The 16,942-nt window shown below is 37.2% G+C and overlaps 2 protein-coding genes across 3 annotated transcripts; one reads left to right on the plus strand and one right to left on the minus strand.

The window, feature by feature from the left end:
• The first annotated feature begins 231 nt into the window (after positions 1 to 231).
• LOC149743507 (deoxyribonuclease-1-like) lies at positions 232 to 6,792 on the plus strand. 2 transcript variants are annotated; one of them, XM_089885542.1, is made up of 8 exons: positions 232 to 859; positions 1,303 to 1,452; positions 1,755 to 1,927; positions 2,271 to 2,371; positions 2,755 to 2,867; positions 2,920 to 3,074; positions 3,526 to 3,616; positions 5,457 to 6,792. In XM_089885542.1, exons 2-8 carry the CDS (start codon positions 1,318 to 1,320, stop codon positions 5,502 to 5,504), a joined length of 816 nt encoding a protein of 271 aa, XP_089741668.1. In that variant the 5' UTR covers positions 232 to 859; positions 1,303 to 1,317; the 3' UTR covers positions 5,505 to 6,792. The 2 variants fall into 2 exon arrangements, with proteins under 2 accessions (XP_089741668.1, XP_089741676.1); XM_089885550.1 differs by having other exon boundaries at positions 233 to 705.
• On the minus strand, positions 6,550 to 13,283 carry LOC149743508 (uncharacterized). The gene is made up of 18 exons (XM_089885225.1): positions 13,122 to 13,283; positions 13,019 to 13,045; positions 12,891 to 12,947; positions 12,722 to 12,832; positions 12,313 to 12,447; positions 12,072 to 12,245; positions 11,723 to 11,840; positions 11,525 to 11,640; positions 10,940 to 11,122; positions 10,473 to 10,648; positions 10,016 to 10,106; positions 9,552 to 9,772; positions 9,218 to 9,329; positions 8,689 to 8,837; positions 7,962 to 8,127; positions 7,757 to 7,900; positions 7,408 to 7,530; positions 6,550 to 6,990 (listed from the first exon to the last, which is right to left on the minus strand). The coding sequence occupies exons 1-18, from the start codon at positions 13,168 to 13,170 to the stop codon at positions 6,941 to 6,943; spliced, it is 2,202 nt and encodes a 733-aa protein (XP_089741351.1). The 5' UTR covers positions 13,171 to 13,283; the 3' UTR covers positions 6,550 to 6,940.
• Positions 13,284 to 16,942: the final 3,659 nt, after the last annotated feature.

Raw genomic sequence — 16,942 nt, forward strand, 5'->3', positions numbered from 1 at the left:
TAATAATGTGTCCCATATTCCCTTACTCTCTTATTATATTAAAAGTATATCCCAGAATATTCCACATGGTGGCTAATGTTGTTTGCATAACTGCTAAACTACGTTTACTTTACATCGTTGATATGGACGAGCTGTTTACGCTTATACAACTTGGTAAACAAGTGACGTATTATAGAGATATACGTCACGAATATCGAATGTCAATACCAGATACTATATTGAGTCTGCTGTTGTGGGAGATAGGCAGGTGCTGTGTGGTTTATACATCTATTGGAATGCTTCCTGATTACACGAACGTGTATTTAGTATTCTACTTATAGAACATTGTTTTAAGTGGGCATTGCTGCACAAGTTTCAGGAATCAGAAGAGGCTGCTTTTGTTTTTGTTGTGGGCAATGTTTTGTGATGTAGTATCGGCGCTATGACTGTTTTATGGTGTATCATAAAATGTCATCCGCTCACAGAAAAACAATAGCTGTGTGATGAAACATAAAACACGTGATTCCTAATACGTGACTGCTAAAACATATCAGTATATTATGGTTAAACGCATTGATTGGTACGTTCAAGTATAGCTGGAAGGCACGGACTTCATATAATGTAAAGTTATTCCGCTTGTGCCTAAGTCAATATTATAGTGACAATTGTATTTAACTCTTCAAATATAGTAACGAAGGTCAAACTAATTGAAACAACGTGAGGAAGGTAATTAGCAACAAAACAGCAGTCGTTAAAAATACGCAAATACTGCTTAAGCCTTAGGTAAAAGTTTCAAATAAAAGCGTAGCCGCTAAACCCACGACGTATCATATATAATAGACGCGTGTGCAAGAACTTGCAGCATTGCTGTTGCAAAGAGGTCAGTTGTAATTTAGCCCCAATATAAAAGTTTAGCCTATATCGGACTTGCCTTACGTTCCCAAAGGAATAGTCATTCTTTGATATAAAATATTTAAAAGTTATTTCAATGCATTCGCTTTGGAACTGACTCAGACAGACATAGTGTGAAGAAATTAAAACTCATAACGATAGAGTTTTAGAAGCTACAATGGGGTCCGAGCTGTTAAACGGTTATCTTTTTAAATTTGACTTCGATGGGTAATTAAATAATGTACATTGGGGTGGGGGAAGATGGGACACCTGTTCATTCTATTCGGTACACCTGTTCATTCACTATATCGCGATAATGAACCAACTGGACCAACCCTATGCTAAATCCCAGTCCCTCCGCCGTGATGGGCTCTCAATCTTATACTGTTTTGAATAAACCACTACCGCTACCTGACGGTTATGTTTTCCTAGATTTATCAACCAAACATGAAGTCTGTTTTACTTCTTTGTTTCTTATTGGGGTCGGCCTCGGCTACTCCTCTTCTGATTGGTGCGTTCAACGTTCAAATATTCGGCCAATCAAAGATGGACAAACCTGACGTAGTCGCCACTCTTGTAAAAGTAAGACAAATTGCTAACTTACATAATTATTTTATGTTTACATGGTCGTTTATTGGCCCGTAGCATACCAAGTTTAAAGCTAAATGCTCACTCATTTAAAGACCGTGTGAGAAGCCACTGCATGGTGGAGCTACTAAGCGGATACTATAGGTGTATAAGAAACCGAACACTCGTATTATACCGATTGTCTTTGCCCAGCCATATAAGGATAAATAAGTGGTATGCAGTATGCACTCAGTAAGTATCCTTTATTAATATAAAATTCTTCGCACAAATTATCTCAACCTTATGTGATGTCACAGATCGTACAGCGTTATGACGTCATAATGATTCAAGAAATTCGCGATTCTGCTGGAACAGCGCTTCCTGAGCTCGTAACTGAAGTCAACGGGGTTTCATCTGTCCCTTACAGTTACGTAGTGAGCCCGAGGACCGGTAGAACGAGCAGTAAAGAACAATATGGCTACATCTATAGGTGGGCAACGTTTTTAACCAAAGTTTTTTTAAACAAAAAAGTTATATTCGTCTACATCAGCGGTATATAGGAGTGTAGTCTCGAGCGTCTTTTTCTAACATTCGACTGTAAATATGTTTTTAACCGTAAGTATGTTTAACGGCTACTATAATATATGAATTATCAATGTAAAAAACATTATTGATTGCCGATTTAAATGTTAATCATTTCTCTCTAAGTGGCACCCTTTAAAAAATCTTCACAGTTGTTTTTTTTTATACACACCTCGCGCCCACGTGCAGGTCTTCTCGTATGCATTTTTGGAAATAATGCAAACTTCTTATCTTAACTTTTTGTTTTTAAGGGCGGACAAAGTAACCGTAATGTCAGAATACCAGTACCCAGACAACAGCGACGTGTTCGAGCGAGAACCTTATTCGGTTAAGTTCGGAAGAAGCAGTTCGGGTGGGTGTCATTTATTATATTCTATATGGGTGAAGTTCTCTCTACAAGCAAGTCACGTTACTGGGATTTAGGCCACAGTTAGCTTTTGAACCAGATAGTACCGAGTTCGATGCTTTAAGCGGCCACCAATATGGACGTGGTTGGGCAAGACACTTAACGACAATTGCTTCAACCTAGGGGTCACTTATGGGTTGTCCACGTTGCCAGTCATATAGAAAATCATTCACTCACAAATTTACATTTGTGGTAGTTCGTGCGCGGGTACAAGGTGCTTGTATTGATCATAACATTCGTTTCATAACGAATGTGTTGTTGCCCCTCCCCACAAGGATAAATGAATTGCACTCATTTATTCCTTTAGCTCATTCATCTACACATCGCAGGTAAACAACAAACTTTCAGTTACATTTCAATCCACGCTAAACCTGATGACGCAGTCGCTGAAATCGACGCCCTTGATGACGTATATGACGTAGTGGCGAAGCAATATGGGGAGGTGATGACGCTAAACAGCGCTATAAAACACGTTATGACAAATTTATTTTTAGGACGCACTGATAGCTGGGGACTTCAACGCTGATTGTAGCTACGTTTGCTCATCATGCTGGCAAACCATTGATATGTGGACCGATCCAAGATTTACCTGGCTTATCGGGTCTGACGTGGACACAACTGTGAGCAGCACCGACTGTGCTTACGACAGGTGAATGATATATAATGACTACATTCCATTGTATAAAATGAGGTCTTTAATTAGGTACACATAGGACTGAGAATATAAGGGTATTACCCCATTCCCCCAACACTCAGGTTGCTACTACCTTTACCCCCACTGATGCAGTTTGACACTCATCGTAGGAGCGATTCTGTTTCATAGGAGCCTCGTCCTATGACAAAATATGAATGGAAACGAGGCGAAAACCTATGATTCATATGCTATATTTTAAGTTTTCGTATAGTAGGGTGGGGGAAGATGGGACACCTTTAGCACACAATATCCAGAAATCCTGATCGTGTTTTAAACAATTAACAACTGTCTATGAGGACATAGTTTCATATTTCTTTTAATGTTCTTTGTTTACTACTAAAACGGACGAGAAAATAGAGGTAAAAGTGTCCCATCTTCCCCATCCCACTGTATATTAAATTTATAGAATCGTTGTTGCTGGTAAAGCTATGACGGAGAATTCTGGCATGGGAAGTGTATTCCGGTTCGATCTTGCTTACAATCTCTCGTATGAAGAGGTAAATAAATGTTTGTGTGCATGTGGCCGCTTGATGCTGTCACCATTTTTGGTTGTGTTTTTGGGCCACACACTTACGGATAATGCTTCTATGGGCTGTTCAATTCGTCAGCCATACAGAAACAAATCACCCACAAAGGTACATACGTGATGGTTACTCGAAAACGAGCATGGGGTGTGTGGAATAGAACAACTATGTTATAACTTTTGCAGTTGCCCATCACGCTGGGCTAAATCAGAGTTTTATAATAGACATGTGTATATTTATTTATTTGTTTATTCATGGCCTACTCAATACACGGCCTAGGAATACACCGAAACTGCTCAGAAAATAAGAGGCCTATTGACGCGAATAATGCCCATTATAATACATTGTTACGTCACGGTTTTATGAATGGATTTTGCTGTCTGGCTGTAGTTTTTGCTTCAAATAACAGTTTATTTACCATTTCCGGTTAAATTACCTTATTTTTCAGGTTATTTTATCAACATCTTATATTTTTTATAAATGTTTAAGCATGACTGAACAGATAGGAGTTACTTTTAACCACGTGCGGCATACAAATAAGTTTTACCGACAGTTTAGTTCGGTTGAGTCGCTGAGTGAAAATAGTATTTGGCTTAAAACAAGTTTTTTAAGACAGCCTATATATATCTAGCAAAAGAACACCGCAGTAACAACAAGTAAGTTAATTGATATGTCCGTTGTGGACTTTTAAAACCGGTCCTTAAAAACAATATAGGATATTGGATAAACACAAGCATTAGCCCTTTGTCTAAAGGTGCTTATGCCTTGATCTGTCCTGCTGCTCATAACCCATTTTCTACTCGAGGTTTTTTTGTTAAAGCAGGACAGAGGCTCTTCCTCGAGGTCCAAAAATGGGTCATACAGCACATCATAAATTAAGACTATATAATACAAACAAACTCACGATAGCCTCCCTTCGTACTTAAGTGTTGTGTCTAACTTAAGACCTTTGTCGCTGTTTAAATTTTACTAGTGTTCCTTCCTGACAGAATTATTTACACATGTCTGTTTGTTGTTAAAGAATATATTGATGATGTTACTGATTGAAGATCTTCTTGCCACTTCTTCATGATCATAACATACAATGGTACCCTTATCCAAATATTTTTATCCAACTACGGAACACCTATTGACCATGCTTAAATAGCTTGCCTAATAATTCTGGTGGCTTAGAATTTAATCTAAATAAAATTATAAAGGTGTGCTGCATTATAAAACTTGCCAAATGCCTCTCTACTGAATTAAATATAATCAAAACGTAGGTTTTCTGTGTTGGTACACTGAATCTGATTGCTCGTCTCTCTTTATGCTTAATAATCTGATATTTATATACTAATAAACCTTTTGCGCTGCTTTATATGTCTGGTATGATTTTAACTAAACAAGAAAGTATCCCTGTGACACGTTCTGTGATAAACTGTAAGTTAAAACAACCTAGAACTGGTATTGAACCTACCAACAACTGCAAACTGCATTCAAAATGAAGGAAATCCATTCATAAAACCGTGACGTAACAATGTATTATAATGGGCATTATTCGCGTCAATAGGCCTCTTATTTTCTGAGCAGTTTCGGTGTATTCCTAGGCCGTGTATTGAGTAGGCCATGGTTTATTCACCTATGTAGTGGGGTGGGGGATTTGGGCCACCGTTAGACCATAATATCCAAATATCTGATTTTTTTAATCAATTAACAACGGTCCATGAAGGTCGTGGAAATACGGTTTTATAATTCTTAAAGGTGTCCCATCTTCCCCGTCCTGCTATACCAAGGTCTTATTTGTTTTAATTTTCGGTACTTTAATTTATTTCAGACGAAAGATGTGAGCGACCATTACCCAGTCGAATTCTACTTGCAGTAAGATGTATATGATCAGCAAGTGTACATACAGATCGTAATAATTGGTGATAAATCATTAAATACAATATAAATTATAAATGATACAAGTTTCATGGTAAACAATGTCATACAGTTGTTTTTGCTCATTGAAACGGTTTTTGAGGTCCAGGCTGTCGGTACTTAAAGTTTTTGAGGTCCAGGCTGTCGGTACAGAGCCATAGAAATACCGAGTAGTCCAACCCATTGTTACGTATATCACAAATTGAACGGCAATTTGGGTCCAAAATAACACAGTAGGTATAGGGAAAATGTATGTTTTTCGGTAAATTACAGAAAAACTTGGGCCTAAAAACAAATTTAAAGGTTGAAAAATGTAAAAAACATGTGTTATTTGTTTTCTGTGTCAAAAAAAGTCAAAAATTAGAATTAGAAGCGGTTGATTTGCGACATTTTAGTCATTTAAAGCGGTTAAATTTATACATTTTTTCTAAAAAATGTTTGGTAAGGTAAATAGAAGCTGTTTTACACCTTCCCACAATAGGAAAACACAAACAAAACTTAACAAGTTCGTTTAAACCCATTGTCAAAGTCACCACTTTTGCTCTATTTTGGACACACATAGACGGCAGTTGGACTACTCGGTGTTTATACGACTCTGTTAATAGCACCATGGTCGGTAATGTTCTGGGGGAATAGCAGAGTTTAACAGTTGAGTTTGTTTAGTTTGTCGTGTATATTTCGGCATTTTTTGGTTCGTCTATTTTTAAGATTGACGGCAAAATCCCGGTAAAAGTATGAATTTTATCTACAGTCCCAAATAAAGTGTAGTATTATCAAATGCCAACGCACCTTTACTTTAGCTGAACAAATTATTTCTAAAATGCCTTGTTATATTTGTATTTTCCGTAAGAGCTGCTGGCAAATACTTTTTCTGTATGCCGAATTTTAGCAAAGTAAATTGCGTACGCGAAAAAACTAGCTCACACTCGAGCATTTTCGTCTACAACTGCCTACTATATTCTACTGACTGTCGCTTGGCATCTTAACCGACCAAAGTATCAACACTGTTACGTGATATTTTTTACTTCAAGAAACCTTTCGTGATATTTTTTATTACATAACAGTACAGCGTTAGTGGGCGTGTATCACCAAAATTTAGTAAAGCTCGTAATATTTGTTAAAAAGTTAACATTAATCTGCATACTACATTGGCATGGCAGTAACGGCAGTACAATAACTTGACTGAGGGCTAGTTTACAGCAGGTTATCATTTTGCTCAGAATAAATAATCAAAGCTTTGAATAGTAATATTAACTGTACAATTTTTCTAGTATTTTTCTTATTGTGCAGCCATTCAGTTGTCTTGTGACATTAACATATAAAAATGAAAAGGAAAGAAGTCGCCCAACATACGACAAGTTACATTATACAAGAAATAGGCAAGTATATAGTTCAGATTCACTTTTTGCCTCCAACTGGTGGGAATTCAGGTCCAAATGGTGATGTGCCTAAAAAGTGGAGTGTTTTTATAATACTGACTAAAGAGACAAGCACATTTACTATAAATTACTAAAGAAAATATGCATATAATAACCATTATTTTCTAATAATTTCTCTTAATGCTGTTTGTTTACTACCTAATGAGATGATAAAAGAGAATGAAAACATGGATCATCTTACCCCAACCTACTATATATTTACCATAATTAAATATAAAAATTCATAGGAAAAATCAATCTCAATGTAAATATTAAAGTCTCTTATCTTTAAGCATGAAATAAATTACATATAATTTAGGTCGTCTAAGTATAAATGTGGGAAGAATAGAGAAGGTTTGCGATATCTATAGTTTATAAAGCTACCGTGAATTTCGAGCACTAACATATAGATGCATGAAATAAAGTTGGTTAACTAAAAATACTTACTGCCAGAACGAATTAAACTTCCTATTGCTGGCAAACCGGCTATTGTTCCGATTTCTCTTGAATAGCATCGTGGAATAGATGGGTATTGAGCAACGACAGTCTCGTCATCTTCATAACAACATCCTGCAAAAATATTTTTTTACAATAATATAGAAAACATTTTTATCATTTTTACAAACATAGAAAACATGTTTTTACTAGCTTCATAGTAATATTCTGACGGAAAACATTCTTTTTTTAAATTTTTGTTCATCAAAAAAGGGCACATGATGAAGTGGGGCTAATAGAGGTAATGTATAATATATACTTAAAAACAGTGTTTAAAGTTTAAAGACTCAAAATACCTTACCTAGTTTAGTAAGGCAATCCACTCTATTGGGGATAGATAATATGTTGTAACCAATAATGTGGTAATTTATGGTGTAGTGGCAAGCCACTCTTGAGTAGTAGAGCATTGGGATTTTGTGAATGTTTACGTTGCAGGATCCATTTGCTGTTGAAAAATATTGATTAGAGTTTGTAGTTGATAACTTTGTAAAAATAATAGTATATACCTGGTTTGTAAGCAACTGGGATTTGATCAAAGTTGAATTCAAGGTTTGATGGTCCATTTGGTTGGTAGCATTGTGGGACTCTGTATGGTGAGTTCTCATCCCAACAACATCCTCTAATAGCAACGCAGTGGAATTGAGTCACACCGGGGAAACCGCATTCATATCGCTGGAAAATAATAAACGGTGAAAACATGTACTATTTTATGTTAACTCATATGACATTGACATATATAGTAGGGTGAGGGGAGATGGTACCCCTTTTCATTCTAATTTATTATCCCTTTCGTAATAAATAAAAAACATTCAGAGAATTATAAAACTGTATCCTCACGACTCCCATGGACTGTTGTTAATTGTTTAAAAACACATCTGGATACTTGGATGTTATGGGCTAAAGGTGACATGTCTTCACCCACCCTACTATATCATCTATTTAAACTTCAAGATCACTAAAGGTTAACTTATTGTTACTAAAATGTTTCCAATTAGGCTTTAAAATTTGTAACAGTGGTGGACACCAGGGGAGAGCATGGGGTTCACTCCTTTTAATATTATTTCAAATAAGATTAATGCAAAGGTGTCAATTCTTAAAACTTGAAAATAGTGATAAAAATTGGTTTTAAATCTCCCAAAACTTAAAACTTGGTGTTTTTTTACTAGTTTTGGTTAAGACTCCTTGAATATAGTTAGTTTTATATGGCAGTTTTAAATAATAATTCATATTTACAGGATTAACAAGTCTTCCAACACCATTGTCTGGGTTTGCTGGGTCATAAAGGTGGTAGAAAGTGTTATCAAGGGTTAAACCGTATTTGAATAGTCCAAGACATTGAATTGGTGATGCGAATTTTGTTGGTTTCTTAACCTCCAAGTAGTCTGGTAAACAAATATTTTTACATGATAACAACTAAATATATTAAATTGTTTATATATATACAGCTATATAAAGAATTGTATGATTACAACTACATATACATAATTTGTTCCCTATGTCACAAAAACTGGTAAAAGGTTAGCTTTACATAATATCTTATAAAATAGTAAAAGCCTTTTAGTTGGATTTTGGTTTAAAACCACTAAAATATCTCTAAGAAGTTCATGAATAGTTAAGGTTTATCGGAATGCTGTTCGGATAGTTGTGGGACATTTTAAATTCAGATTGCAGTAAATAAGAGCATCCAGTTACTTTAAAATATTTAAAAAATTGCAATCATATTGCTGCTTATGCGTTTTGTTAAAACTATGTATAGACTTACAGCTGTTGTGGTAAACAAAGAAAACGTTGTAGTAACACCATGGCACTGCTGTGGCGGAAAGAATAGCGTTGTTGGTTGCATTTCGTACTTCAACGTCAGTAAGGAAAATGGGCTGTAAAGTTATAGTTGTTAAATGATGTCTTAACGTTAATAGTGAATTAGATATAATGAAAAGGTGCAAACCATGTCGAGACAAAGCGCACGGAATGCTATATTTTGACTAAACTTTAGTTGTCTGCTATACCAATATTATAAGTGTCCCGATACTTAAGGACAAATAAATCACAGTCATACGTGTATATTAGGTAAAGTTTGAAGTTATGACTGTCCTTACGTTGTAACAACAGTATGGTGCAGTTTCACAAGCAGCGGCAGTGATACCAAGGTATCCGCATTGGATTCGGTTTCTGAGATCGTGCAGAGCGCATGTGTTGACACCGAGGCTCTCGAAATGAGCAAAGTAAAGCTTAGAACCAGGGAAAATACCGGAAGGCAATGCGGGGATGTAAGGACGGGTCAAACTCTCAAAGTAAGCTGGGTTTGACGAGCCAGCAACTGTAAAAGTTAAAAATAATTTTAGTTGATTCGTAATTTTTTTGGCATTACAATTTCTGAATGAGAAAGGTATGCATACGTTGGTACGTTTTATTAGATTGTCAGATAAACTGTTTTAACTATACGCATGGCAGCAACAGTTTATGTCCTGCACCGCGTTTCGAGTTGTATAAAAAACAGTATCTGGAATTATAATATGAAGGTGGTAAAATATGGGTACGATTAGTTGGTAAAGTTACGTACCTGCTTCGGTGATGTAACTGAGGAGTTGAGACTGGGAAGCGCCTCCTTGTTGTGCGAGAATGATCATGCCCATCAAAGGATTGATTCGGCCCTGTAAGGGACATTATGTTTAATACGAATGTATGTACAGATATATGTTCCCTAGCACAGTTGGTAGAGCGTTTGTAACGTAAACTAAAGGATACCGGGTGAGACGGCTGTTACTGCCGCTATTGTGGGCATTTGTGCCCTTGGAAAATAGACGTTACGGTCATGTTGTGGTCAAGTGTTTCTAGCAATATAAGTGGAAGAGTGAAAGTGCTGCTTAGCGTGTGTCGCTCGCGTTAATGAAGACGATATGTATAGGACGTTTAAACGTCAGCGCGCGAATCAATGTCAGAAAAGAAAGTTGTTTTACAAAACTAGTCTAACATGTCCGGTAGAAACAGTTTATATACGAAGTACAGCAATCACTTACAGCTTGAATGAGACTGCTGATGTAGAAATCCCGTCCTTGGTTTACTTGCAAGAGCAATGGAAGAATAGTTGGGTCGACTGCACCGATGCTGGCAAGGTAGTTGATCATTGCTACTTTGTTAGCGTCGTTACCAAATCCACCGTTTAATAGAAGATGTACCATGCTAGAGTCAAGACCTGAGAAATATTTCAAAGTGTAAAACTAAAAACATCAAGGTGGTCAAGGTTTAAATGGTGTTGGTATTGTGTTGTATTTTGTCGTGTGTTTTACTTGACGACTATTGCATCAATCCCAATGTCCACTACTTTTTTTAAAACTCCCAGCCACAAGAAGTAAATTCACCCGCAAAACTGTATGCGTGACTACTGTTACATTGTTGTTTAAAATATGACATCGATTTTGCACTTTATTTGCAAAGGAATTTAGCACAATATTTCTAGAGTTGACTTTTTGATATAAATACTCACCGAAACTGGACATAATGAGTTGACGAAGCATAACGGATTGGGATTCGCCTCTGTTTACCAAGATAGAGAGCAACTGTGGGCTTGTGGTTCCTGCCATGCTGGCCAAAAAGTAATCGTTGAGGGTGGTGGACTGACGTGGCACTGGTTCACCGAATGCTTGTCGAACTGCTCGGCGTTGTTCGGCTGTAAAAGGTTGTAGTTTGATTAGAATGAGGTTCAAGACGGTTTTGATTTCGGAGAGTACCAAAATGTGTTATGGCTTTACGATGTGGTTTTGGACGGCGAAACGAGCATTGTGTTTCAGGTGTGGTTATCGCGGCTACGTATGCAACTCTCTACTGAACAGCCGGGAGGTATAGAAGATTCGGTGCGCGAGGTGCCGGGTCGCACAGACAGGTACTGGCGGCAAGGATAATAGAAGGCATGTGCGACACTCAGCCTCCACCCTGGCTTGCCCTCAGGGTGCTACAGCATTCTTCCAAAATCGCAACCAATTGTAAACAGGGCAGGTGTAATGCTATATCTTTACATACAGACTAAATACGGAACCGCCTTTTAATAAGATGACCAACGTATGCTACTTACGTGTAAGACTGGCCTGTACTTCTTCGGATGTAACAGCATATTGGAGAAGTGTTGCCTGATGTCCCTCGGTAACTCTGTTGCATGTACAGCTTCCTGGGTTGACTTTCAAAGTACCACTGGGACGAAAGTGTTCATTATGTTAGCCATGGTCCAAACTGTACCGCATATGAAACTAATGAACTATGTAACGAAACTCACTTGCACTGCATGTCATCCAAAATCATCATCATAATGATTGGCATTTGGTCGGGTACGATGCGATCAACAAGCTGGTGTGTGGTAGTATTGTAGGTTTGGACGACAGAGGAGGAGTTAACTGCAATACAAGATCGGTATTATTCAATTGCCCACACGTAAATAAATAAATGTAAATTGCTTTTTTGGCGTGGAGGGATAACGAAAGTTTATAGCATAGAAGTTCGGTTTCACAAACCTGATTTAAATCGTAATAGGTTAAGTTCGCCGTTTAAAAAAGCGATTCATTGTGTTTTAATATATTTGGGAAATGATACTTCCATAGTAAAAAATGACGTGTGTATATTCTTACTTTGTCTCGAGAATCGGTCGAAGAGTGAAACCCAGAACATGGCATCTCCTTGTTCGTTGCATCTGCACGTATCGTTCTCATGGACTGGGTACTCGCTGTAGATATCTCCGCCCTTGCAGCCACGTTCCTCCTTCATTGCTACCAATGGGAGAACTGTGCCTTCATCCTCTGGGCCTGGTGTAATTTGTGGCGTTCAAATAAGAAACCAGAGGCTGCAACATGTTGACTGAAATATACTTACAAGTAGTGCTGCTGCCCTTATTTTTTCGGCAGAATTGTCGGGTAAGAAGAAGCAAAGTCATCACTTGTTCTTCATTGCTTTTGCCATCTCGTGCCATCATGGGGATAACTTCGTTTAAAGTTGCGTGGGCGAGCTCTGTAATAAAATTGTGTTTAAACCAGAGATTTTGCTTGTCGACATTCTAGATTGAATGCAACTAATTTATCCTTGCATGTCGAGTATAACTTTAGACGTTACATTAAATAATAAACACACTTCTAACAGAAAGAATATTTGATTAATGATTAACGCCACTTTATAAAAAGACCATTTTCTAAAATATGTTGTATACGTGGTATATGGTGTATACGAAAATATGGTGTAAACGTGGCGTTTGATATATACGAAAAGGTTTAAAATTGTGGTATACCTCGGGTAAACCCAGCAGAGACGAGAAGAGCGAGTTGCATTTCTCTTGAAAGGTCGATGCTATTGTCCATTAAAGTTGGGAAGATCATTTCAAGCACAGAGTTCGGGCTTACTGTGAAATTAAAGGTGTAATTGCACGGGAAGTTACTTTGAATAAAACGGTAGCTTACCTCCCGACCTTTGGGCGCTGATTAATGAAAAGACAAGAATAACTTGGTTGTCTACATCTGCATAAGAGAGAGTTTATGTTAGAAGTTTAAAGTATAAGAAAAAAAACATTGATTAAAATGTTACTTACCGTATGATGGTGGGACATTGGCATCAGCTGCAAAAAAGGCAATAAATGAATTAAAATTTGCTGCTGGTGATTCGTATTCGTTAGCTTTTGCTTAAATACTTACCAATATACGCTGTTACCAAAACGGCAAGGAGAACACAGCAAACCTTCATTTTTTTGTATGCTACCAGCTCGCTAACTTATCTATCAACTGGCTGAATCTACGAAAAGAAACGAAGGTGAGATAAGTCGTATCGCTTGGGGCCAGGGCGTGCGGTGCGATCGTCTCACACTGGTTGGTACGAACGCCCTAAATGCCCGTGACTGCAACGAATTCGATGTGGGTGAATCGATAGCAAGCATTTAAAACCGGTTCTTACAATCAAAGCTTTAACCGGAAACTTGATCTGAATAAAATGTCTTTCCGATGACCGACACACCCGCAAAAATATCGTTAGTGATTATTAACACCCTCTATACGTATTACACGAAACCACTTAACAAAATACTAACATATCTTTACTCCGACCAACTTATACAATATCGGCGGGTCGGAGCTGCAATTTACATTGCTATAAGCGCTTCTATGAAACTCTTTCCCATGCTAACTCGTTGAGAAGTGATGGTAACATTGTGACAAAGATCTGTTTAAAAAAGCTTTCTCCTTTTTCTTGGTAAGATTTCAAATTCATAGATTTAGAAAGCCATGCATTTTCTTCTTATTCTCACTTCGTTTCCTCGGGGCGTACTACAATTACTTGACTTTAGAAACCTGGTAAGTGTGAATCTTTTTTTTCCAGTCACGGCCCCTTTCGTCCCGGAACACATACAATTTGGCTACCGTTCATGTCGCATGTACAACTTTTTAGGCGGTTTCACTAAAATACAATTTAACCTAAAAAGTGCTTAATCTTCGCCAAATCTAGATAAACCAGTTTTTGGTAAAATTTTATTTATTTTCACCAGAATTTTTAAGTATGTATGTGGTCCGTGTTGGTAAATAACCATGCATACAAGTTAATCGAAAAATTATTTTTCCAAGAAACGATCACCTACAAAGTTGTATATGTGTTGATACTCAAAGTGGAAGCGGGCACAAAGTGTATGAAACAGAACACCTGTATTATTTTATAACGACTGTTGTTACCCCGCGTCATATTAAGATAAAAGTTACATTTATCCAGTTAAATTCATTCATTAATTACTGCCTTTTCTAACGTGGCCAACCCACGAGCATTATACGCTACAGCCATTCATACAAAATATGGATAAAATGCAAATAATTTTGAAGATATTTTCGATGAAACAACGCCCACGTGTGTACACCTTATGACGCATAGTGAACGCGGGAACTTTTCATCACAATCTGTCTTGTTTACAACTTTTATTGTGCAATAAAGGCGATGATTATGTATTGCGTCACACCCAACAGCTGAACAAGAATAACAGCTTTCTTGCGGTTATTTATTTTCCCCCCGCGTCGTATTTCAAACGAAGTGTGTCAAAGAAAATAACGATTTTCGTGAGGTGCTTGCCCGCTAACTGCAATTGACCTTCTAACTAAGCCAACGAGATATTTGCGGTCATTTTGACCTGGACTCGTTAAGTTGTTGTGCTTAACAAAATGGGTATGTTTGTAAGCAAGTACAAATCTAAGCTTCTTGCTTTTTCCAAAATGCTATTGAGATAATGGGCACGTTATGAACATGATTCGTTAGGGTAATTAGAAAAGGTAACATCCGATAGACACGAACTCCAGCTGTTCTTTGTACCTTAACCACTAAAGTCGTTCGGGCGATTTAGAAGGTCAGTTTAGCTTTGTTTCAACGGAGTTAATTACTCGCCTGGGCATCTCCCAATAATAGAAAGCAGTGAATTTCTCGCGAACTCTCTCTCTGCTAACATTAGGCATTATCTCGCCACAAAGCTGGTAATTATCGAATAATAGTAAAACACGAAAGCGGACGCCGAATCCGTGATCCAAATATCTGCCCAAACACAACATGTGTTCATTCAATGGACAATACTATGCATTAAAGTTAAAGCCAGTAACATGGACTTCTCTTTATTCGCGTATCATTTTTCGTTTTATTAAAAATATATAAAATATATTTTGCTTATGTTTCTATTTCGTTTACGCTTTGTTTGGTTACTAAACATATAAAGTAGCTCGCGTATCACCTGGAAGATGTTGTAACGCAAGTTGTACGCTCGCCGTAGTATGGGAAACGCTAGTTTACTGTGTCATGATACTGAAACAACAAAAACATTTTATCCGTTCTGCGCATTTCACATGCTTATTTTCACAGCAATTGGCGGAATGACCTACGACCGAAAAAAGATTGTTTCAGAGCAATTGCGTACCAGGACAAGAAGCAGCAGTTTATTGCATTTGTTAACACTTAAAGTCGACCATAAATTAGCCCCGAAATAATGCAGTCATTTTCGCATTCCGGTATCCACTGAACTGTGCCTGTTTATAACTGCGGACAGAGCTCAAGGGCAAGTGTTATGAAGTTAACAACTCGACCCGAGGCTCTAAACCTTCCGGAGCTTGAACGGGATGACGTATACATGCAGCTGCTACGTGAACGTTGTAAACTAATCTTTTTTCATTAACAAGAACCGCATATGTTATTTACTGCGTGAACTAATCGGTTTATTGCGTGAAGGTTACAGTTAAATTATGCTTATTGCAACATTACTCTTTCGAAATATCACGCCATTAGGTACTGCAGAAGAAACACTGTTTAAAAAACGTGTAAACAGATTTAAATCTCCCGCCAAAGTTCATAGGAGTCATTATTACATCACAATTGAAACTGTCCCATTATAGTACTGATTATGACATATTTCTGTCATAATGGCCATGGTAAGCGTACGATTCGGAGTTACTAACTAGCAAGCCTGAGGCGAACTCGTTGTAACGATGGCACCATGTTTCCTCTCTCCACGGCGCAGGGACTGGCACGGAAATAAGCTTCAAGATCCGACATATGTAATATCGCATCACACCTTCAACGAACCAGGAAATAATTTAAGTAATGACGGTAATTAGACAAGTAGTAACATCTCTGGTTAAAATGCTACTTAGTTTTCTAGTGTAGTTTATTTTTGGTGTTTAATCATAACAGGATAAACAATGTTGAGTAATCTATAACTTAACTTTTTTGTTTATTTATTAAAAGTAGTAATGTTTAATAATAGTTCACAAGAACTAGAGGAGATATCTAGTAGGGTGGGGTAAGATGGAGCATTCTTTATTCTTTTTCTGGAAAAATTAATAAAAATACGTTTTTTAGGAAATATATGACCATAGCCCCGCGACACTAACAGTTAAAAACATTATTAAGACATTTTGAATTAAGGTGCCTAAAACCTCTCCACACCCCTACAGCCTACAGTAATAGAGCGACAAAACGTACGTCGTTAAAAAAATGGTTAAAACATAGGCACAGTAAATAGGTAAAAGGCGTGCCCACTATACCGCTATTTACTTTAAAGAATACACTTTCTTGTAAACATTCGTTACGGAATGTTAATTTGCATACACGTCACATGTTATCCTTTCTCGTGTTCATTTATCTTTAAGTAATCCGACCGCAAGACGGTGACAAAGATCAGCAAATTTCATCGTAGTCCAGAACACAGAGAAAGTTTGCGGTTTCCTCATAAGGAAATAATGTTTTTTAATACCAAGGAGAATTTGACAATAATTTTTACGTAGTCATTCATAACTATTTTATTGGGATGCGTTGATATTTTAATGTACGTACGTTTCACACGTTGATTTAAAAATTGTTTTAAATTAAAAGCTATTTATATTTAAAGCACTAGGCAAGTGCTAAATGAATAAATGTAACTTATTTACCCTCCCGTGGCGGAGCAACGACAGTCGTTATAACACCGGTGTTCTTTTCATACGCTTCGTGTGCTTACAATTAC

The sequence above is a fragment of the Ciona robusta genome, chromosome 1 (assembly GCF_009617815.1).
Source record: "Ciona robusta chromosome 1, ASM961781v2".
In the NCBI taxonomy this organism is placed as follows: domain Eukaryota; kingdom Metazoa; phylum Chordata; class Ascidiacea; order Phlebobranchia; family Cionidae; genus Ciona; species Ciona robusta.